A 25,123-nucleotide genomic window follows, 5' to 3' on the forward strand; every position below is an offset into this window, starting at 1 on the left:
TGTACAGTATGCATGCGGCCATTAAGTGAAAACACTAAAGAGAAGGGGAATCCCCATCTATAACGTATGCCTTCTTTTTGTAGTGCTAAAGTAACAGGACGGAAGTCTCTGCGCCTAGCTAGGGTGGACGGAGATAGGTCTGAGTAAATGCGGACAGAGGAGGGGACCCCAGGGAGCTCAGATACATTTCTAACCGCCTGAAGAAGCACATCTCTCACCTCAGGGTAATGCAATTTCAAGATCACGTCCCTCGGCAGTTCAGGGTTCTTAGGCCTAATCAGGGCCCTTATGGATGCGATCAAACCGTAGAAGTTCGGGTTCCAACTGCGGCACCAGTTCAAAGAACAGAGAGGTAATCCCTTTGGAGAACTCGGTCACCTCTTCAGGTAAGCCACGTATCCGGAGGTTGGCTCGTCGGGACCGATTTTCCAGATCCCTGAGTTTCAGCTCGAGCGTCTGTAACTGTGCAGCACGGTCCTCCAACTCCCGTCTGTCCGTGTCTATGGCACCGGCCAGGTCATCGATGCGCGCCTCAGAGTCCGCCACTCTTTATCCCAACTCCTTTAACTGTGAGGAGAGGTCCGAGACTTCCTTGGAGAGTTCTGTCTGGAACAACGGTTTTATGTTCTGGAACATTGCGGCTGGAGATAAGTCCATCTGCTCCGGTGGTTCCTCCTCTGAATGGTTGCTCTCAGTGCGAAGGAGCCCTATTCGGGCGCTTAGGAAGGCTTTGTAGCAGCGATCAGCACGGAGCTCACACTACATGCGTCCTCTCGCATGAGCTGCGCCCCCAAAGTATGTTTTTTTTAAAAGAAATCTTACCACGTGGAAAAAGTGATTTGACCTACAATCACAATGTGTTTTATGAACATCTGAAGTGGTTAGGCTGTATTCACATGTTAAATTTCTACTGTGTTATTTCTGTGATTTTCTAGAAGTAAAAATGACAGGTTTTCCATGATTTGTGCAACTTGAGTGTAGCAAAAGTGTAGCAAAAATGCAGCGTGTGGACACAGTTTCAGGGGAGGTGTAAAACTACTTTATATCCCGATTCCATAGAGACAGCAGCACTAGCAATATATACACTGCTAAAGGGAACACTTAAACAACACAATGTAACTTAAGTCAATCACACTTCTGGGAAATCACATTGTCCACTCAGGAAGCAACACTGATTGACAATCAATTTCACATGCTGTTGTGCAAATGGAACAGACAACGGGTGGAAATTATAGGCAATTAGCAAGATATCCCAAATAAAGTAGTGGTTCTGAAGGTGGTGGCCAAAGACCACTTCTCAGTTGCTATGCTTCCTGGCTGATGTTTTGGTCACTTTCGAATGATGGTGGTGCTTTCACTCTAGTGGTAGCATGAGATGGAGTCTACAACCCACACAAGTGGCTCAGGAAGTGCAGCTCATCCAGGATGGCACATCAATGTGAACTGTGGCAAGAAGCTTTGCTGTGTCTGTCAGTGTAGTGTCCAGAGCATGGAGACGCTACCAGGATACTGGCCAGTACATCAGGAGATGTGGACGAGGCTGTAGGAGGGCAACAACCCAGCAGCGGGACCGCTACCTCGGTCTTTGTGCAAAGAGGAGCACTGTCAGAGCACTGCAAAATGACCTCCAGCAGGCCACAAATGTGCATGTGTCCACTCAAACGGTCAGAAACTGACTCTATGAGGGTGGTATGAGGGTCCGATGTCCACAGGTGGGGGTTGTGCTTATAGCCCAACACAGTGCAGGACGTTTGGCATTTGCCAGAGAACACCAAGATTGGCAAATTACGCCACTGGCGCCCTGTGATCTTCACAGATGAAAGCAGGTTCACACTGAGCACATGTGACAGACGTGACAGAGTCTGGAGAAGTCGTGGAGAACGTTCTGCTGACTGCAACATCCTCCAGCATGACCAGTTTGGCGGTGGGTCAGTAATGGTGTGGGGTGGCATTTTTTTGGGGGGGCCGCACAGCCCTCCATGTGCTTGCCAGAGGTAGCGTGACTGCCATTAGCTACCAAGAAGAGATCCTCAGACCCCTTGTGAGACCATATGCTTGTGCGATTGACCCTGGGTTCCTCCTAATGCAAGTCAATGCTAGACCACATCTGGTACTTCATGTCTCACTCCATCCACCAAAGCCACGTTGCACCACAGACTGTCCAGGAGTTGGCGGATGCTTTAGTCCAGGCCTTGGAGGACATCCCTCAGGAGACCATCCGCCACCTCATCTGGAGCATGCCCAAGCGTTGTAGGGAGGTCATACGGGCACGTGGAGGCCACACACACTACTGAGCCTCATTTTGACTTGTTTTAAGGACATTACATCAAAGTTGGATCAGCCTGTAGTGGGGTTTTACACTTTGATTTTGAGTGTGACTCCATATCCAGACCTCCATGGGTTGATACATTTAATTTCCATTGATAAATTTTTGTGATTTTGTTGTCAACACATTCAACTATGTAAAGACGAAAGTATTTCATACGATTTGTTCACTCATTCAGATCTAAGATGTGTTATCTTAGTGTTCCCGTTATTTTTTTGAGCAGTGTAGATAAAACTGCGAAGGGAGGTGTCTGCCAAGAAGGATCTGATAGGTGATCATGTCATCTTGTAGTTTACAGGAGGTTAGCTGACCCAGGACACATTAAATACTGTGATTTTCTATGGGTCAGGCTGGTGATCACATGACCAAGTTACAGTAATGAAACACATAGATGCAGCTGTGCTGGAACAAAACAGGTTTCACTGTAGGAATAGTAATGGTGTGTTTGTGCCGAGTAGGTAGCAGAGCACTACATATACCCCTGATCATATGGTTAGGGCAACAGGGTTTTAAGAGTTCACTTCAACCTATATTAACTTTGCTTTTGCCACTGGCTCCCCAGACGCAGCTAATCTTGTTAACATGAAAAAGAATGATTTTTTAATATCCCTCTGGTGCATGTGCACTTATAATAGATGTTGCCGTTCCCTGTGTGTGGAAACAGCAGCACATTTCTGAGAGGATCCCTGCGGTGAAGCTAAAAATACAGGATATTACACATTGTTTTTACAGCTCTCAGTGGTTCGGCTGAGATTTTCTGAAGCTGAACTATCACGACTCCTCAAGTGATTGTTCATCGTTGCAACATTAATGTACCTATCATAACCTCCCCCTCGCCTAGGCTGGAACATGTGCGTGTAATAAAATGCTTTACTAACACAAGCACATTTCATGGCATGTGCCACCATTAAGTATTACCTACGCTGGAAATATTTCTGCACAAGAAATTAGCATTTATTTTTATTAAAAGCCCTTTGTGAACTGGACCATATTTACCTCATTGGCAAACCATGCATATGCTGAGGAGGGGAGCACATTGTTGGAAATATAGAATAGGATCTGATGTCTGAATATGCAGGCCTCAGCACAAGCAGCATGTTCCAGGACAGGCCCTTTCTCCAATAAACCAATGTTGGCTAATAGAATCAATCAAAGAAAACAGTCATATTTATCCACTCTATAAATTAAGTGACTGCTACCCCCCGACCTGCTCACACTGACTGACAGCCATGTGTACACGTAGCCTACCATTCATTGCAGACTAGGAGGAGGCAACAAAGAGGCAAGATGAATGCCTTTTTTTCCCTGGTATTCTTTCATGGGTACATATTTACTAACAACCATATTATTATTATTAATGTAAAGATTCTTCAGCAAGAAAGAACATCTGGCACTCCCTTCCCAATAAGACACTGTGCACACTTATGGAGGGGTAAGCTGCAGGGTAATATTATTACTAATAAAAGGAGGATTTGAGGGGGTTTGACTGATGGGAGCCCCAACCGTCATAAGTACGGAAGTCTATTGCCCCTTAACTGAATGAAGTGGTAGTGCGCATGCTTGGCCACTGCTCCATTCACTGTCAATTGGACTTCCAAAAATTAACACCCTTTGACAATGTTTGGAAGTCCCATTATGAGTGACTTGAGCAATGGTAGAGAATATGCACTGCCGCTCCATTCACTCAAGGGGCAAGTGACCTCCATTATCATTTTCAGCAGGGCTCTCGGTCGTCAAAGCCCCACAGATCATCTAATTATTCCCTACCCTGTAGATAGGGGATAACTTCTACTATTGAGACCTGAGGAATTATTCCACACACTGATCTACATATGCTATTCAAGGGTGAAGTTTGTCTTCCTCTTTATAAATGGTGGTTTGGAATTATAAGGCAAGCATTTCACAGAGATATTAGGTTGTTCAATGTAACATTGCGTACAACTGTTTCCCTGTGGGGGGAAAAAGTCACCATTGTCACAGTCGCAGATACAAAATCCATAAACAATTTTTTAATTATGGAGGTTATGGGGATACTCTTGTTAACACTGTTATGCTGGTCATGTTGCTGCTATATGTTCTCATTTATGTTTCTGAATTTATGCACACACTCAAGAAAATATTTGGCACCTCTAGCTCATCACCCTCATCGTAAGTGGTCGTATCACAGTCATTTCTTGAGGTTTCTTGTAGATCCTTTCCCGTTCACCTTTCTCATATACCTAATCTGCATACCTAACATTTCCTCATTATAGTTCCACTTTCATGTTTACTATCTATTTCCTAGTCAATTGATCTCCTTCTAAGTTCCAGTGTGAGAGTAAATACTAAGTAAGACTGTTATGGGAATGGAGAAGTGACATCTATACAACTCTACAGCCACTAGCAGAACACTAGATGGGAAAATGGAACATAAGAATCATCAAGTCCATCTGACTGCTCAAGAATGAGTAAAAGAGGACTAATGATACGACTAAGGTTTCTCAGCCAGTGTCATGTGTCACAGGATGGCAGAATGGTGAGATGGATCTTGTATGAACACTACAAAAGAGGTCAAACCAGCAAGTTACCATGACATTAAGAGTAGAAAGGCTGGACTGGTACAATAACTTGACCCTTTGGGTGAAAGGCCAAAAAATACCACCTCTCCCCAACCAAACTAGATATTCTATTCGAAAACTGAAAGGGTCAAACCTCTACAATATTAGTTCTCAAAAATATTTTATAAAATGGTTTCTACCAAATGTGTTGGTAACAAAACACAAGAGGAGACCAGGCATTTCTCACCTTGCATTTAAACCCTCTTAAATTCAACAGGATAGATATTTACCGTTGGGGTGTTCACAGCCTCCTCCTCTAGGAATGTGGTATCAGCCTGGCAGCTGGTTTGAGGATAAGAGAAGGGCTCCACCGCTGAGGTTTCTGGTAGAACTGGTGTCCTCATCATCAGCACATTTTGAGACAAGAGGTTCACAGGAGACACCACCGTACTTGTCTATATAAACATTAACCAAAATGGACATATTTAGTATTTATTTTCTACTAGTATCAATATAAATTGAGGTGACATACCAACATTATGAATAAAAAAAAGCTGCTGACCCAGATAACTCTAGAATCATACTGTCACTTTAAATTCTACTAAAATAACAGTTTTGGAACAAAATATACTAAATTTACTGTAACCACATGATATAACTGATTTGTAGCTGTTCTTTGTTTTCTACAAGCTTCATGCTGTAAAGCAGACAACATCCTACCAGCGGGATTGCTAAGGAGAGAGCTACATAGCAAAAAAGGTCTAAGGTCTTGTCAAATTATTTGGAAGACAGACCAGGCATAAGCATGCTGGTTGTAATTTCCTTACAACCCATATGGTCCAAATGTATTATAAAGAATTACAAAATATAGTGTAATTACATCTAGAACAATACTAAGTCTGTTACCACAAATGCAGAAATAAATTATTATAACAAGCTAATACAGTATAGAAATAGTTCAAACTGGTAAAATTCTTTATGGTTATGGTCCCCTAAACAGTTAATATTCACTATAATTGTAACCCTAATAGGTCCCCAAAAATTGTGCCAATACATTTCTTAACACTGTATATCTTCATATTGCTTGGAGCTCTGAATGTAAATAATGTGTGCAAAATGTTTGTGCCCTCAAATGGCAGCTACGGATAGCCAGGCTTTTATATAGTTGTTTAACTATATGTCACAAAAACAAAGCTCCGAGCACGTAACTGTACGCATTTTGGTGCGGTGTTGTTGCTGCTTACAGAAGCAGGAGCTTTTGTTTGTTCCGGACTCCCTGTTCCTGCGCATTAGTGAGTGGCAATATACCATATACCTATCAGCTGTAGATATGACATGGCAAGTACATTCCGTTACTGAATATATCCATACCCATTACATGCAACATTTGCTGGTAAACAGGAATAGCTTTGACTCATATAACTAAAGGTCAAGTATTTAAATTTATATTAAGTCAGTCATGCCATGAAATAATCAGCAGAATGTGTGAAATTCAGCATCTGCCGTGTTAAATCAACTATACATCCATTTATACTCCAGATTTAACATGGCTGAATTTTTTCAGGAGTTTTATTTAAAAAATGTACCAGTTAATTTAATACATTCTATAAAGTTCCTCAGTCTTTATGATTGATTTGCAACCCTAAGAATCCATCAAGGACATGGGCAAAGTTACCAAAACAGGAGAAAAACGGTCTCCGTGTTTGTATGCCAGGCCCCATTCACATCACGTTTTGGGATATGTTGCCAGTATATGTCATGATTGTTTCCCTTAGGCCAGTTCTGATAAATCGCCCCCATTGTTCTCAGAGTCTGAGAGGTACAGCATGACACAATAATGCATATAATACCAAATACAGTTTTTCATCATACTGTCCCCTTGGATCCTGTCAATCAATTTTGCCCAATGTGTTCATTTAACATAACAGTAAATAAAAATTCCTATAATACAGCGTTGGGAAAAAGTTCAAATAATATTAATATGGAATTAATAATGGAACCAGACAACAAACTTAAATGCCATTGACTTGCAGGAGTGATTGGAAAAGGATTGCTGGTGTTGGTGTTTAGCAATAAATCTACTTTTAACCCCTGTGGGAAGATCAATCGCCATGATGTTAGAATTTTGGGCTCAGAAAAACCATGTACACTTGTGGAGCAGATGAGGGACTCACCCAAAGTAAATGTGTCACATGCAATGAGCAGGCAAAAAGTTTACAGAGTCCATTCTTTTCTGCCAAGGATACCATCACTGGCCACTCCTACCTGGATGCGTTAGGCCATGTTTGCCATTTTTGTGGCGGAAACATCTGCAGCGGAAATCCTAAATTTGGCCTCCTCCTTTGAGCTTGAAAACCCACTTATGTATAAGGAGGCTGCACATTTACAAGCTGCCCTCTGTGGAATGCTGTGTGAACATGGCCTTAAAGGAATAGCTTAAGCCACAGACTATGGGCCTCATTTACTAAGCTGAAACCGACCAGTTTTTGTCTGGTTATTATGTCTGAGACATGTTTGCGCCAGTGTGCGCCTGAAAAATCCGGCAAACCAAAAAAGGGGCGTGGTTTGACGTAAAAGAGGGTGTGACTGACCAAAAGGGGCGTGGTTTCACAACCCAACCGATTTACGAGGCCCTATGTTTGCAAGATCTTCTGCTATCAGCTGGATGGTGCACTTCCACATTTTCAATTGGATATTCGCAAATGTAGGAATTAAACTCTCAAACATTGGATTTTCTGGGCCAGAAACAACAGTTCACCAATGTTAGCTTGTCTCTACAATCGCAGATCTAATACCCTGCAACTTCCGTGGGGCTACATCACCCCCCACCACCACCACATAATCCGAGGATATGCTGGCACCTGTCTGGACAGCACTGAATTGCCATCCAGACATCTGCTGTGTCACCAATAGAAGCCACTTTGAACATTTGAAGTGTATAAATTAAACTTAGATCAATAGTGTATTTTTATGTTAAAGGGGTTCTCCACTGCCCCAGCGTTCTGAAATTTTTCACTAATCTCCAAAGAAAAAGATTACCAGCACTAACGTAATAACATATTCATTGTATTGAGAGCTGCAAATGATCACAGACTCAGGTGTGTATGTGTAGCAATGGCAGGTGGCACTAGACACCAAAAAACACAGCATATATATAACACAAAAGGGAAGAAAGCGGAGCACTCACCGTTCCAATAGCCGACTGGCAAACAAGGTCTCTTAGTCCATAGACTGCATCGGTCCATGCAGGGAGGCAGCAGATGGATCCGCGGGGAGTCCAGAGGTGGACCGATGCGGTCTATGGACTAAGAGACCTTGGTTGCCGGTTGGCTATTGGAACGGTGAGTGCTCTGCTTTCTTCCCTTTTGTGTTATATACATGTTCTGAAATTTTTGGTCCGAACGCTGGGTGTGGGGGTCGTGATGTCACGCCCATGCCCCTTGTGACGTCACACCATGCCCCCTCAATGCAAGTCTATGGGAGGAATTCACGACCCTCCGCAGCCCGCACGCAGCATTCTGAACAAAATGTTCCGAACACTGAGGGAGTGGAGTATCCCTTTAATAAATTTGTGTTATGTTCTCTCGGTTATGAATACTGAGGCTATAATCATCCTGTATAAAACAGACAAGGACTATGAATTTATGAAACACTCCACTTTCATCAATAGTCATATTGCATTATTTCTCAAAATATGGCACAGTAGCTCAGTGATAGGTCTGGTCTGTTGTTTCTCTGTGTCGGCTCCTCAGTACAGTATATCATTATGAGAAATATATTACATTAAACGCCAATATGGGACCACACTCCTTTGTAATGACAAAGGAGAGAAATGACAGACTTGTCAGCAGTTGTCCCATCATAAACAAGGCACAAATAATAGCCTACAGTATATTTACTCTATTCTATGTCATGTAGCACATTGATATAGGCTCTCAATGATGTTCTGTGTTGCAGAAGATATTTTGTAATGATACATAAATACATAATTATTATTACAAAAGATTTCCTGGCAAAGAAAAAATGCTAAACAATTAAAATGTTACGTCAATAAATAGCAATCGTTCCCTAAAGAAGAGACAGTGCTATCTGTCAGTGACCTTCACCAAGGTCATAATACCTCTGCACACAAAAACAGTGATAAGACGAAAATATTTCATGAATGGCTTAGAAAGTACAATAGGAACAGAAGCTCCTACGTAACCCTATTGTTTGGCGACAGGACGACAAGAAAGAACTTGTTATGCAAATAGCTGAGTATATCCCGGTGCTGGCAGTCACATGGCATCCTGCAGTGACAGCCTGTTTCTTGGGCTACTTCTTTCTATTTGAGAGCGATGTTTTGTTCAGGATGCTATGCAACCAGCACGTTATCTGTTATATCACAGTGATTATGGGTATTGACAGGGCATTAACTCCTGTTGGCATGGTTAATAGGCCATGCAGCCTTGCGTATTAGCTGGGAATGCAGATTATTACCAAGCCACGTCTAATTTATGCCCCAAAATAACCAGCCGATAATAGTGAGCAACTAATTATGGGAAATATTTATGCAATTTTCATTGAAATCAGGAAAAGGGACATATTGGGTTATATCGCAAGATGGGAATTTCAGAAACACTAATATGTTGGCTACAGGCTCTGTTCACACCTATATGCCAATATATACATGAACTAATGGCTGAATGTGTGCCATTCAGTTATATACATCTGCCACTGAATCTCTGTGTAAAAACATAAAGGCCCCAGATTTATCAAACTGTGTGAGAGAAAAAGTGGAGGGACTTTTCCACAGCGACCAATCACAGCTCAGCTACCGAGCTGAGGTAAAGTGAAAGCTGAGCTGTGATTGGTTGTTGTGGGAAATCACTCCACCTTTTTCTCACACACAGTTTGATAAATCTGGGCCTATATATTCCGCATTTATTTCTCTGATGTCTTTGTATTGAAAAACAATATGAGCCACTTTCTCTTTAAGGCTACTACTGAAGGCTATACATAACAATAATGCTGTAACATTCTGTGGGATATCACAGTCAGTACTGCTAAATGCATTATCTGTGGTGCAGTCGGTTGCAGTGTCACTTCTTAAAGGGGTACTCCAGTGGGGAAAAAAAAAATTCTAATCAACTGGTGCCAGAAAGTTAAAAAGATATGTAAATTACTTATTTTTAAAAATCTTAATCCTTCCAGTACTTATCAGATGCTGTATGCTCCAGAGGAATTCTCCACGAGCGATTGACCTTCACCTTTGACAATACCTCCATTTAGTAATAACCACACATATAAATACCCTGTCTGTTTTTAAGTTTGTATGTACCTTGCCAATCTGAAGAAGGGGTGTGTGACCCTGAAAGACGTTATAGCACTTCCGTGACCTGGTCGTGCTGTTCCAATAGATATCTGAGCACCTGTTGCTAAGGCCTTTTTTTCTACTTCCATATCTCACTATTCTGATCTAGCCACACCATATTCATGGGCTACATCTAAAGGAGACTTTTGTTAGCAAAAACAAGCATCCCATCGTATCCAGTGATGTACAGATAGTACCAATAGATGAAAAGCATGGTGAATGCAAGTAAACATTGAAGAGGCAGCGGCACTTGCATGAGCCCCAAAGCGCTTTCTAACAACCAACTGTCAGGGAGTCCAACCTCAACAATCTAATATTTATGGCCTATCCAAAGGCTTTCAATATTAGGGATTTAGGGAACAGAGGGATTTAGGGAAATTTCATATCTCGTAATTCAATACTTCCAAAAATTATACATTAGTCATCTGCCCACAGGAATAGATGATAAATATTTGATCATTGGGGGTTGCACAAGGGCCCTCACCATTACTAGAGTTGAGGCCCCTGTTGCTACACACTTGCACATACATGGTAAGGAGGAGGCTAAATGCTCCCGTCCATGCCGCATACCTGTCAGGCGCTTCAGATGACTGACCGTGTTTGTCTATGGAGCGCCGGAGGCATCGCCGGACAGAACTGAAAGCATATTGCAAGCATCGGCTTTTGCCTACGGTGCTCCATCTCAGCTGATTGTGGGAGTGATTTTGGGAGGGATCCTCACTGTACAGAAAGTACAGTTGAAGTTTATAGGACTGGTACTACACAACCAGGGTGCATGCTGCTGTTGCAAAACTACAACTTCCTGCAGTTCCTAGAGCGCATGCTGGGAGTTCTAGTGCTGAAGGCACACTGTCTAATGCTAGAGGCACCCTGGTTTGAGCATTTACAGTTTTTTTTCTCCAGGTTTTGTACCACTAGCCCACCAGGATTGACTATGCCTACCTTTCCCCATGGCTTTATTTTCAAGGTAGGCATTGTCAATCCTGGTGGGCTAGTGGTACAAAACTTGAAAAACAAAAAACAAAACTGTGATTGCTCAAACTGATGGCAACTGATGGTTTTGACTGATGACAATTTATGCACTTTTGAGCATAGGTGGTGCCATCAGTTGTGAACAGTTGTAAACTGAGCCTGAGACAACTGACATATATAAACCTAGCCTAAGACAGAATATTTACCAGATGCCACATTTATTTATTATATGTATAGATTATTCTTTAGCCTCCATGTCTTGCGTTATCAGACAATATCTGATCTGTTCAGTAAAGCAAACTCTGGCCTCCCCATTAGCCACAACTCTAACCTTAGTCTTAAGAGAGCCTTTCATACACTTTGCGGGTTCCATGAGACTTTTAGCCTTTTCTTAGTAATGTTTTTTTAAATAACGCCAATGGCATGTTAGCCAATTCTAAAGACAAGGCATTTAGAGTCTATTCACACGTACAGTATTCTGCGCTGATTTGATGTGCAGGATTACAAGCTGTGTTCAGTCAATCAGTTTACACTGAAATCTGCAGAAGAAAATCCTGTGCATAAAATCTGCACAGAATACTGTATGTGTGAATAGACCCTTAAAGTGTCAAGAAGAAAGATGGCCTCACAGAAACTTTAGCAATAAACTCCTGACTCAGTGCTGTTCTAACAGTTCTGGATTGGAGACATTAATTCCACTTACATTTATAATGGACAAGGAAACAAACATCCTGCCATCTGGTTCTTATAAGAAAATGACTGGTCTATGAGGTCTACATGTCTTTACATCTTATGTCCCCATCTGCCCTGGCTTCTTCTCACATGGCAGGTAAGGTGAGGTTGTACCCAATCTTGGCCTTACGTCATTCAGCACATGTGATACTCTGGCCCACAGCCCAGAAAAACCTTTCAATGACCACACCTGGATCATCAGTTCCAAGACCCACAAGCTGTTTCCCGCCTGAGCCTGCCCAATAAAAGATGACAGGAGAACATTCATTTCTGAGGTGCGGAAATCAAACCAACCATAACAAACGGCCGTCCTGAGACGGCATACTGCGAAAACAATCGAAGGTCTTACATTGCTGATCTACAGCTTTGGAGAATGTCAGTGTGGACCGCCTTCATGACAATGTCATATGTTTCATCTCTGACACAGGGTATTTTATTAAAGCCGGATATATCATTTGTCAGACCACGTTTACGTCATAATGCTCCCTATAGCAATGTGCATGGCTGAATGTATGGCAGATATGTCTGCACTGTGGAGACATCAGTATAAAGGTAAATATATATATATATATTAGGTCATCCTCCCTAAAGAATACAGGACAAGCACTGAATTCATATACGGGAATGCATAGAAAGCCAGCATTCTTCTTAGCGGTGTGGTATTCCAGCAGTACCGTGACACATCAGAGCCATTGTCAGCCTTTACGGAGTGAAGTCAATAATACGATAAATCTGTCAGTCTGAGTTATAATTATAATAGTTTCCATCACGCCCCACCCCTTAATAACAATGTACAGGATTGTTCCTTTAACATTACCCAACAGGCAGACATTACATAACCAGAACAGGTATTAGCTTTATTCCATTTCAAGTGAACAGGACAATAATGCTGCTTACCACAAATATCTGACCACAATTACTACATATGAACATTTTGCTGATTTGAAACAATAAGCTGCCCCATAAATAGAGGTTGATGTTTTGTGCATGGCTAGTTAAGATATTTTTAAGAAGTATAAAAGGCATGTTAACTGCATTATAATAAAATGAAAGTAGAACTGTACAAACGAGGTAAAAAAAAATATAAAAAAATTATATATATCTATATATAGCTGCCTACTGTTTTATTGCGATAGCTGCCTACTGTTTTATTGTCCTCAAAGTTTACAAGGTAAGCGCTGCACTGGTGGGGTTATCACCCGACTGACTGCATTATATTTTGGTCCTAAATGTAACAGCACTGAATTTTCAAATAAAGCACAAAAACAAAAAATAAAATAAAAATATGGTATATATGCATAATAACACATCAGGTTTCCGCTGTAATTTTAAAGAAGTCCTTATGAAAATGCATGCAGCAACTCTTCCACTTTAGCACCAGTTTTCATAAATCGACATAACTTTCCTGCCTTTTAAACAGTTTTTTCAGTAAATCAGACATCCCCCTGAAGAACAAAAACATGGTTACCTTGGCAACTGTTTGTTCTGCAACAGTACTTGGTCGCCGTTGTCGCGCGTCGATCCTGGCCTCCACAGGAAAGCTACTTCTGTGAGATTTTAGTCTCTCCACCAGGAGGTAATATATGGCAGCAAAGTGATTGTAACTACGGTCCTGTAAAGACTGCAAGTAAACATGCAATGACATTAGGAGATAAACTTTAAATTCCAGTCCACTAGTTCTTACATATAAAAGCACCAATGAAGGGTTTTTATTTTCTTACAGCCGATTTGTACACAGTGAATGTGCCTTGTAAAGATAGATGGACCCACAATTACCAAAGTGCACGTTAATGAAAAATAAAATCTTCATAGCGGTTCTAGATCCTCATGGGCAGTACCTTTGTGCAGCTTTTCGGTTAATGCTCAGCCATGTGTGCTGCAGACCTATTCTTCTATCTTACTTATTAACAGAAAGTCTTTACCATGTCTCTAGTTTCTACACCAATGCTCTCTTACACTTGTCACTCTTCCTCCCTCCCAACTCCCTTATCAGCTGATTCTTACACACTCTTTAAATTATAGAAGAGGATGCTATAATAGCAGGACTTTATTAACTCCTTAAGGACGTAGGGCATACCTGTACGCCCTACGCCCGGTCCCGGTGTTTAAAACGGGGTCACGCCGTGACCCCGCATCACACCGGGTCGGTCCCGGCTGCTAATCATAGCCAGGACCCTGGGCTAACAGCGCGCGGCATTGATCGTTGTGCCGCGAGCTGTTAACCCTTCAGACGCGGTGATCAAAGTTGACCGCCGTGTCTGAAAGCGAAAGTAAACGCTTCCCGGCAGCTCAGTCGGGCTGATCAGGACATCGCGATAAAATCGCGATGTTCCGATCAGCTGGGACGCAGGTGGAGGTCTCCTTACCTGTCTCCGCGGCGTCTGATCGTCGATTGATTGCTCCAAGCCTGAGCTAGAGGCTTGAGCAATCAAGTCCCTATCTGACTGATCCATGCAAAGCTATAGCTTTGCAGGGATCAGCATAGGAGATCAGTGTGTGCAGTGCTATAGCTCCCTATGGGAGCTATAGCACTGCAAAAAAAAAAGTGAAAAAAAAAGTTAACAAAGGTCATTTAACCCCTTCCCAAATAAAAGTTTGAATCACCCCCCTTTTCCCATAAAAAAAACTGTGTAAATAAACATATATACATAACATTATCGCCGCGTGCGAAAATGTCCGAACTATAAAAAATATCATTCATTAAATCGCATGGTCAATGGCGTGCGCACAAAAAAAAATCCTAAGTCCAAAATAGTGTATTTTTGGTCACTTTTTATATCATGAAAAAATGGCTAAAAAGCGATCAAAAAGTCCGATCAATACAAAAATGGTACCAATAAAAACTTCAGAACACGGCGCAAAAAATGAGTCCTCATACCGGCCCGTCCGCGGAAAAATTTAAAAGTTAAAGGGGTTAGAAGATGAGAATTTTTAACATAGTTTTTCCTGCATGTAGTTATGATTTGTTTCCGAAATACGACAATATCCAACCTATATAAGTAGGGTATCATTTTAACCATATGGACCTACAGAATAAAGATAAGGCATTATTTTTACCGAAAAATGCACTGCGTAGAAACGGAAGCCCCCAAAAGTTACAAAATGACATTTTTTCTTCAATTTTGTAGCACAATGAATTTTTTTTCCGTTTTGCCGTGGATTTTTGGGTTAAATGACTAATGTCACTGCAAAGTAGAATTGGTGGTGCAAAAAATAAGCCATCATATGGAATTGTATGTGCAAAATTGAAAGCGTTATGATTTTTAGAAGGTGATGAGGAAAAAATGAAAATACAAAAACGGAAAAACCCTGCGTCCTTAAGGGGTTAAAGAGGTTATCCGACATTCTGCAAAAGTTCATATCCTGCTGGGGCAGGGAAAAAATAGAACAAAAACCAATACTTATCTAGCCTTGGTAGCTCGCGTTTAGCTCTGTCTGATCCCCTTATCTTCCGTTTTCCTGCTTCTGAGATGAGCACTTGTTGCAGAGCCTGTCTGCTCAGCCGATGACCAGTTGAGACAGGACACCACGGTGGCCACTAATTGTCTGAGGCGGCAGGTCCTACTCCAACCACTCGTCTCGGAAGCAGAAAGAAGACAGAACATAGGAGGACTGGACTGGAGTGTCGAGGGACTGGAGCTAGGCAATGTTTTTCTGGTATTACCCCCATCAGGATATGAATTCTTGCAAAATGTCGGGTAACCCCTTCAACTAGCATGTTCACTCCACAGACACACAAGCAACATGTAATTTACTCTTTTGGGTAAGAAACAAAGTAATTCAAGTCTCTTTTTGTTCTCCATTGTACTAAAATAAGTTGTAAAGCCCACATGTGAATGTAACCACCAAACAGCATAAAACACTATTTTCTAAATTGTAGAAATGTGAAATTACACACTAAAGCCCTAAAGGCTGTTAAACGGAATGTTCCAAGGACATAAACAAAATACAGTGACCCAGTCAATGATACACGTTTGGACACACCTTCTCATTCAGAATTTTCTTTATTTTCATGACTATGACAATAGTAGATTCACACTGAAGGCATCAAAACTATGAATTAACACATGTGGAATTATATACATAACAAAAAAGTGTGAAAAAACTGAAAATATGTCATATTCTAGGTTCTTCAAAGTAGCCACCTTTTGCTTTGATTGCTGCTTTGCACACTCTTGGCATTCTCTTGTTGAGCTTCAAGAGGTAGTCACCTGAAATGGTTTTCACTTCACAGGTGTGCTGGTGTGGAGGAGGTGTGATGGTGTGGGGGTGCTTTGCTGGTGACACTGTTGGGGATTTATTCAAAATTGAAGGCATACTGAACCAGCATGGCTACCACAGCATCTTGCAGTGGCATGCTATTCCATCCGGTTTGCGTTTCGTGTGACCATCATTTATTTTTCAACAGGACAATAACCCCAAACACACCTCCAGGCTGTGTAATGGCTATTTGACCAAGAAGGAGAGTGATGGGGTGCTGCGCCAGATGACCTGGCCTCCACAGTCACCGGACCTGAACCCAATCGAGAGGGCCAACAAGTGCTAAGCATCTCTGGGAAATCCTTCAAGACTGTTGGAAGACCATTTCAGGTGACTACCTCTTCAAGCTCATCAAGAGAATGCGTGTGCAAAGCAGTAATCAAAAGCAAAAGGTGGCTACTTTGAAGAACCTAGAATATGACATTTTCAGTTGTTTCACACTTTTTTGTTATGTATATAATTCCACATGTGTTAATTCATAGTTTTGATGCCTTCAGTGTGAATCTACAATTTTCATAGTCATGAAAATAAAGAAAACTCTGAATGAGGTGTGTCCAAACTTTTGGTCTGTACTATATATATATATATATATATATATATATATATATATATATATATATATATATATATATATACACACATACATACACTAGTGTCACATTTTACTGCACTCCTGTCTGTGATGAAAAGAAAACATACTGGGAAGGGATTTGTACAAGACGTATCAGCCTAATACTGTAAAATGAGAATGAGTGGACAGAAGGTTCAGTAGTGTGCTTCACTCTCGTAAAAGAAAGCAAAGCAGGTGACTGCATGATTCTCTCGGCTCCAGTGTCTCCCAGCGGCAGTGTGATGCTTTGAGCTTATAGGCGATCAATGCCGTGGCTCATTGCATCACACTGCTGCTCAGCCATTTGTTTAGCAGCTCAATGACGAGCTGACCACGGCTGGACCATGAAGAAGATGGTGGCGGAGGATTGAGGTGAAATATTGGAACACAGAAGGAGCGTATGCTTGTTTATTGTTTTATATGCAGGCAGCCTGGGCATTATACTAAAAAAATGTTGCCCATGAAACTTCTTCTTTAAGTCTAACCACAGGAATTAAATTTTAGCACTTACCTCTATGGTCTTTTGCTGGTCTATCCCTAAGCTGTGCATAAGCCTGAGGACTTGTTCATTGTGTTCCCCAATAGAAGCGTCCTTCTCTTGAGTCTGTGCATAGAGGACAGGTCGATTCACAGGAACCTCTGTCATCATCCATTTGTGCTCCTTAATTTGAGCAATTGAAAGACGTTTTGACGGCTCTAGAACCAACATTCTTCTGATCAAGTGCTCACATTCTATAAAAAAAAAGAAGAAAACATATAAGGATAGATAGACAGCAAATTGTGTAAGAATTGAAAGTTAAACTAGTATTATAAACAACAAAACCTACTAAGAACTGAAACCACACAAGAGGACCAAGTAGTAAAATGTATATACTTTATTAGTTAACTAACTGAGTACCCGGCATGGCCCGGTTTTTCCTTCCTCATCCTTGTTGGGGAGGAAAATCAACAACGGAGGAAGCTTTTGACTTCATATCCCATCCCCATATATTGTTGTCCTATCCCAACCCCATATCCCGTCCCCATATCCCGCCCTCATATCTTGACCTCATCTCCTGTCCTCATATGCCAACCTCCTATCCCGACCTCATATCCCATCCTATCTCGACCTCCTATCCTGTCCTCATATCTCGACCTCATATCCCGAGCTCCTATCCCGTCCTCCTATCTTGACCTCATATCCCATCCTCATATCCTGACCTCATATCTCGACCTCATTTCCCGTCTTCATATCCCGACCTCCTATCCCGACCTCCTATCTCAACCTCATATCCTGTCCTCATATCTCGACATCATATCCCGATCTTATATCCTGACCTCCTATCTCTACCTCATATACTGTCCTCATATCCTGACCTCATATCTCGACCTCTTATCCCGACCTCTTATCCTGACCTCCTATCCCGGCCTCCTATCTTGACTTCATATTCCGTCCTCATATCCCGACCTCATATCCCATCCTCATATCTCAACCTCTTCTCTTTGTGAGATGGGGTGTGGCTTGCCAGACGGATTGACACATTCACCAGAAGATGCAGAGTGGAGCTTGTGGAGTAAGGTACTGAAGTCCCATATACTCGCATCGGACTTGAAACAAAAATCCATCTTTTATGTAAGGGTGTACTTACGGGATAATGAAATATTTTTTTTTGACATATAAGTAATATGTGTACCAGGTATTATTGAAATATCTCCAGCTGTACGGAACTTATGTGGGAACATACATTTACCATTGATTTGCATGGGAATTTAAACAAAAACCCTGACCCTCACATATAAGTAACATGTGATCAAGTATTATCGAAATATCTCCAGCCGTTTGGAAGTTATGCAGTAACATATATTTCCCATAGACTTGTATGGGACTTTAAACAAACACCCCGACCCTGGCAAATGGTGAGTAAGGGTTAAATCACCTATCCTATGTTTGTTGTTGACATATAAGTAACATGTGTGCCAGGTTTCATGTTAATATCTTCAGCCGTTTGGACGTGATGCTGGAACACACACACATACACAAATTGAGTTTTATATATATAGATGGATAATCCAAATATGTTCAAAACCAAAAAAAAGAAAAGATGGGGACCGAAAAAGGGGGGACCTCATATACAGACATAATACAGCTGTATATGTAGAGATAGGTAATTAGAACATTTGTTAGTCTAGTGAGCCAACTACAAAAACCATTAAGAGATGAAAAATTGCAGCATGAGATATGTAACAACCAGTATATTAAATATATAAAAGTGACAAATAACTGCTGCAAAAATGTGTATGAAAGTGCACGTAAGCAAATAATGCATAGAGGAATAATCCACCTAAGTGTAAAAGTAGTAAATAGGTAGTTCAAAGGCCAAGAAGCTAGTACAGAAACCTTATAATAGCAAGTGCATAAGAGCCTCCCGTTCCCCAGTCACCCACCACACCGCCGACGCGTTTCAACCAGCAGGCTTTGTCCAGGAGTGGTGGGCAACTGGGTAAAAACAAATAAATGTAACACAAAACAGTCCTCAGTGACCCACTCAATCTAAAAGCTGAGTATGTGGCGGATAGATGGTCATAATAATGGATGGAGCCAGCTAACCTTAAAATAAAATTTTTAATAATAAAATATGGAGAAAGTGGAATAACATTAATAAAATTATCTCCGCAGGGCCCTTGCGGTCATGTAAAATATAAGCATATATCTCTACAACCACAGCTTATCAGGCAAATAATAAAGTCTGTGCCACCTGTGGAAAAAATACCCCTTATGTCCGTACCACTGAGATTATATTGCTGGTAAGCACATGAAGTGGATTTTTAGCAGTGTATTCCCCCAGTGGAAGCAAAAACATTCCTATAACATCGGTTTCACTGAGCATATACTGATGGTGTGCACATAAACAGATTATCGGCACTGTGTTCCACCTGCAAAGGCAATAGCATTCCTGTAATGTCTGTTTCAAGGACGGGCTCCAATGTTGACACCGATACTCTGTGGGCTGATATGTGGGAGAAAGCTTGATGTTGCTGGCACTATGTGCCACTCACCGCTCCAAGTGGTTCGGTTTAGCTCCTTCCTCTGGTTGTATGTCCTCTCGCTCCAGCTAGCGGCGGCCAGGGATTGTCCGTGCAGCCGTCCTCAATAGCGACCTTTCAGGAGGTCAGCTGAATGCAGATCAGTTGACCTGGTTCGGGGCGCGCGTTCCCTTAAACTTGTAAAGTTCGTAGTCTCTTGTGATAAAGTGCAGGATCTCCATGTGCAGGGGTACATATAGCAGATGTTACCCACTTGCTTGGTGTTCTCTGACCACAGTCTCCTTTCTTGCTGATGTCAGAAACTCCGGACCTGAATGCCGCACTATGGATCGCTCAGAATCGCTTAGTGTGTACAGGGATTATGCCTAGATAGCCACTTTCTCACCAAATAATCACAAAACGCGTTTCGGGGTACAAAAGGGTATAACCAGACCCCTTCTTCAGTGGTGTAACTGGGACAGAACAAGCTTTATTCTTAGACGGGCCAATCATAACATAATAACGGATTATTCCTCTATGCATTATTTGCTTACGTGCACTTTCATACACATTTTTGCAGCAGTTATTTATTGTCACTTTTATATATTTAATATACTGGTTGTTACATCTCATGCTGCAATTTTTTCATTTATTAATATTTTTTGTAGTTGGCTCACTAGACTAACAAATGTTCTAATAACCTATCTCTACATATACAGCTGTATTATGTCTGTTTATGAGGTCCCCACTTCCTCGGTCCCATCTTTTCTTTGTCTATGCCTTTTTAACATATTTGGATAATCCATTAACTAATAAAGTATATACAGTTTACTACTTGGCCCTCTTTTGTGTCATTTCTGTTCTTAGTGGGTTCTGTGAGTTAAATTTTCAGTACCATAGGACCTTATTACCTGTTTTACCATATGTGTATCCTCTATCAGTTTCTGTGGTTAGTATTCTAAATGGTATATGGTAGATGGGGGTGGGGGGGGGGGGGGGGTTGAATTGGGGCCTGAGAGTTTTATATTATGCCTCTGAAGTCAACAGGGACTTTTATCATGAGTGCATTGGTGAACAAATGTCCATCATATCACCAAACTATAGATTTTGTACTTTGTTGCTGCAGAAAAATGCTTCATATGGTCCATGTCATCAATTACTAACGGATTATAAATTGTGTAAAATTGCGATATTTAGGTAATGCCTTTCTTCTAACTGACAGATTACCCTTGGAGTAGATATCAGACAGCATGACAGACAGGCTACATGCTACTACATGCGACAAAGGGTTAAATGTTAGATAGTGCGCCTCCGGGGATCACAGTTTAATGAATCTCCATACGTCACAGCTTTAGCCTGAGGTCTTTGTTTCCACCACAAAGAATCTGGAGAAAGATTATGGCTTTGTTTCCATTATTAATCCTGTCAGTCTTTACTTGTAAACATTCGGACAGGAAGGAGGGAAAGTGGACAGGGATAAGGATGACCTAGAAGCATTTCTGCCTGTTATGTACTATGAGGAGAGAGACTGCTGTAAGATCACAGACACGAATATAAAGTCACGTACACTACTAAACAAAGCAAACAAAAACTTTCCCAATAATGATGAAAACCACCAAGCCACAAGAGTTTGACGTGCAGTCGTAGCAGTGCTGAATACATTATTTATCTCAGTAAGCTCTAAGGTAGCCCTTTGGAAACACATTCTGTTACCAATCAACTCTGCTACATCTGGAAGAACTTCATTAAAGGGGTACTCCGGTGGGAAAACTTTATTTTCAAATCAACTGGTGCCAATTTTGTAAATTACTTCTATTTAAAAATCGTGATCCTTCCAGTGCTTATCAGCTGCTGTATGCTACAGAGGAAGTTGTATTTATTTCCGGAATTCTTTTCTCTCTGACCACAGTGCTCTCTGCTGACACCTTTGTCCATGTCAAGAACTGTCCAGAGCAGCAGAGGTTTGCTATGGGGATTTGCTCCTGCACTTGACAGTTCCTGGAACAGACAGAGGTGTCAGCAGAGAGCCCTGTGGTCAGACAGAAAAGAAATCCAAATAGAAAAGAACTTCCTCTGGAGCATACAGCAGTTGATAAGTACTGGATGGGTTAAGATTTCTAAACAGAAGTAATTTACAAATATAGAAAAACTGTAGAAAAGCCAGCAAGTAAAATATATAATTCTTTATTCACTGAATAAAGAATTATATATTTTACTTCTACTTGCTGGCTTTTCTACATGTCCGGAGGCAGCCATGCAAGCCCCAGGTGAGCTGAGACTTTTTCTATTTTTCTAATTTACAAATCTGTTCAACTTTCTGGCACCAGTTAATCTGAAAATTTTCCCCCCCACTGGAGTACCCCTTTAAACACCTAATGTGAGCTCTGTTCGTGTGGTTGTTACCCCCAAGTTGCCTGTCTCTAAATTATTTCCCTGCGCTTGGATATCGATGACCACTCCCTTTGGAGTTGTAATAAGTGAACTCAATCTGCAGCACTACTACCACCAACATCTTCATCGTCATATCCATGTCACAGTTGTCCACTTGAATTAATTTTATATTAGGACTTTGCTGCTGGTGCATCTTTTTTTTCAGAATATTAAACTCTTAACATTTGTACATTTTGTTCAATTCTATTGGGTTTCTGGTAGTTTTGGAAGCAAGGAAACATTGAAAACCTGACAAATTCGGCACATTATGAGTCAAAGTGATCCTCAGGATAGGCCATTGTATCCCAAATGGTGCCCTAAGGAAATGGCTAGATAGAGAATGGAATCAGTCACCCCAAGAAGGCAACACTAGGACAGAATAAATAAACCTTTCTGAAATTTGAGGGCTTACATGTGATCGCTGCTTATTAGACAGGGGCTTTACATCCACGCAATGGAAAGTCAGGATATTATTGTGATTCCGTGCGCATTATTACACACAATCCCGGAAGAGAGATTTTGATTGTAAACATAAAGTTAATTAAATGAAATTCAGAAACAAAACACCAAAGTAAAGATGCCTTGTAGATTGATAGAAACGTATGAAGACACAACGGGATCGATCCTGCAGTGTTTTAATTGTCAGGATACATTTCATCTACAGCAATGTCAAGCAGATGTGCCCAGACGGCGATGCCTGAAAGGTTTGTCCACCTGGGAACGTGGTGCTTAAGAGATGGATGATGTGGAGGGGAATCACCTAGATAATAAGACCGTAAGAGCACAGCATTGTGGGTAAAATAACTTAAATGTCCGATATATGTTGGCTTTTTGTGCTTAAAATAAAGAAGTAATATTCAGGATAATAAGATTACTATACAGAACGAGTGATATGTCACATGTTTTACCATCGTTTACGTGTTGCTGGCTGCTTGATTTAACTCTTCGTGTTATAATATACACATTGCAACCTTGCTTTATTTCATTTCAGGGCATATTATTTAAAGGGGTACTCCACCCCTAGACATCTTAAGACACCGGAAGCGCTGGAGGGTCTGGGTCCCAACCACCGGAACGGAAGCCCGTGACGTCACGACTCCACCCCTGTGTGACGTCACGCCCCGTCCCCTCAATGCAAGTCTATGGAAGGGGGCGTGACGACCGTCACACCCCCTCCCATAGACTTACATTGAGGGGACGGGGAGTGACGTCACACGGGGGTGGAGTCGTGAAGTCACGGACTTCCGTTCCGGTGGTCGGGACCAAGACCCTCCAGCGCTTCTGGAGCAGAAACAGGTGGGTGCAACTTGCTATATTGTGGGGGTTCCCAGCGGCGGGACCCCCGCGATCAGACATCTTATCCCCTATCCTTTGGATAGGGGATAAGATGTCTAGGGGTGGAGTACCCCTTTAACCATATATGTCTGTTTAAAAAAAAAAAAAAAAAAAAGTGAATAGTTGGCATGGCTTACTACTTGACCAGAGTTTAGACACATGCATATAGAACATAATTACATATTGTTACATGATGCAATGCATGTTGTGACAACGCATCAAAGAAGGTAAATGAATGTGGGCCTGGACATACATACAGTATGTTCTCTGGAACTCCCTATTGACTTGATCAAGATTTCCTGTAGTTACCTATTCTGCCAAATACAAACTGGTTGCCATAAATTAATTGATGGGTTAATAGGGCAATATGTTACACACATATACATATTATAAAGCTTGTGCCAATATATTTTTATATGTCTTCCAATATAAACCGATCATGCATATATCTACTAAACTAATCTCTAAGGCTATGGCCACACATAACGGGAGACCTGCAGAATTTCTGTACAAAGGTCTGCAGCCAAAAAACAACACCAAATCATGAGGATTTTGGCGCAGATTTTATTTGGATATGAAGGTGGATTTTGAGGGCCTATAACAAGGGGTGATCATTAGCCGAGCAGGCGATATTACCTTATGTATTAGGCCCCACATTCAGCCAACCAACGAGCAATTGTACCACTTTGGTTTATCAGCCAAACATAAAGCCGTGTAATAAGGGATGTGAGTCCAACAATGAGGGAAGGCGCAGGAATAGCCACTGGACTGTTTGTGTGAGCGCAGATCTTATAGATCCGTAATCACAATGGCCTAGATTATGGAAATTCATTGGAAAAGAAACACTTGTGGAGTCTGCTAGGAATCTGCAGCCACAGTGGATTTTGACTTTACTATTGATGTCAATGGGAAAATCTATACAACACAAATTGCTAATTTGCAGCATATCTGACACTATAGCTGCAAACAGCCAATTTTCATGTGGATATTTTGCGCAGCGTGTGGATAAGACTTCTCTGCCACTGTAAATGCTGCACATACCCTACACGTGGCCTCACCCTAAAGCTTATAGAACAGACTAGTATGCAGTAAAGAACAGCTGACCGGGAAATTCAATTCCACAATGGCCGGGGCCTGGAAAGTCATTTTCAATACAGCAATCTATGCAGGTGTGAGATCCTGACAAGTGTTCGACACCCAAGAAATGATCGTCTTAATTTGCAGTAGTTAAGAAGAAGAACAAACATGGAGTCACCTGACACTTCCACCCCGTTTATTCTCCAATACCTGAGTTTTCTTATCCCACGTCTTAGTTCCTGGCAGCCGCCTTCTTATTATGAAGCATGTGAAGATCTTGTCTGGCTTGTAATTATATTGGGCTAGACAAACACTGCTGAATCAAAAGGCTTTAGACAGACACCACGTGTTCTCAACCTCACATTACAGGTTACTGAGGGCTGTGGAGGCCACTTATAAGCATCTTCCCAGAAAGGTGTGGTTTTATTTCTGAGAGACCTGTCTCAAAGGACCTTAATCTACACATACAAGGAAGAATGGAGTAAAAC

The 25,123-nt window shown here is 41.5% G+C and overlaps 1 protein-coding gene across 2 annotated transcripts in view; it reads right to left on the reverse strand.

The window, feature by feature from the left end:
* The window catches only part of SIK2 (salt inducible kinase 2), a 167,762-nt gene that overhangs the window by 15,975 nt on the left and 126,664 nt on the right, over positions 1 to 25,123 (reverse strand). For both annotated transcript variants that reach the window (XM_056541847.1, XM_056541848.1), the window contains exons 7-9: positions 17,302 to 17,522; positions 13,389 to 13,541; positions 5,154 to 5,318 (exon numbers count right to left, since the gene is read on the reverse strand). In XM_056541847.1, coding sequence (XP_056397822.1) covers positions 5,154 to 5,318; positions 13,389 to 13,541; positions 17,302 to 17,522 — 539 coding nt within the window. The remainder of the gene's footprint in view (positions 1 to 5,153; positions 5,319 to 13,388; positions 13,542 to 17,301; positions 17,523 to 25,123) is intronic.

Source organism: Hyla sarda, chromosome 10 (genome assembly GCF_029499605.1).
Source record: "Hyla sarda isolate aHylSar1 chromosome 10, aHylSar1.hap1, whole genome shotgun sequence".
Taxonomy (NCBI): domain Eukaryota; kingdom Metazoa; phylum Chordata; class Amphibia; order Anura; family Hylidae; genus Hyla; species Hyla sarda.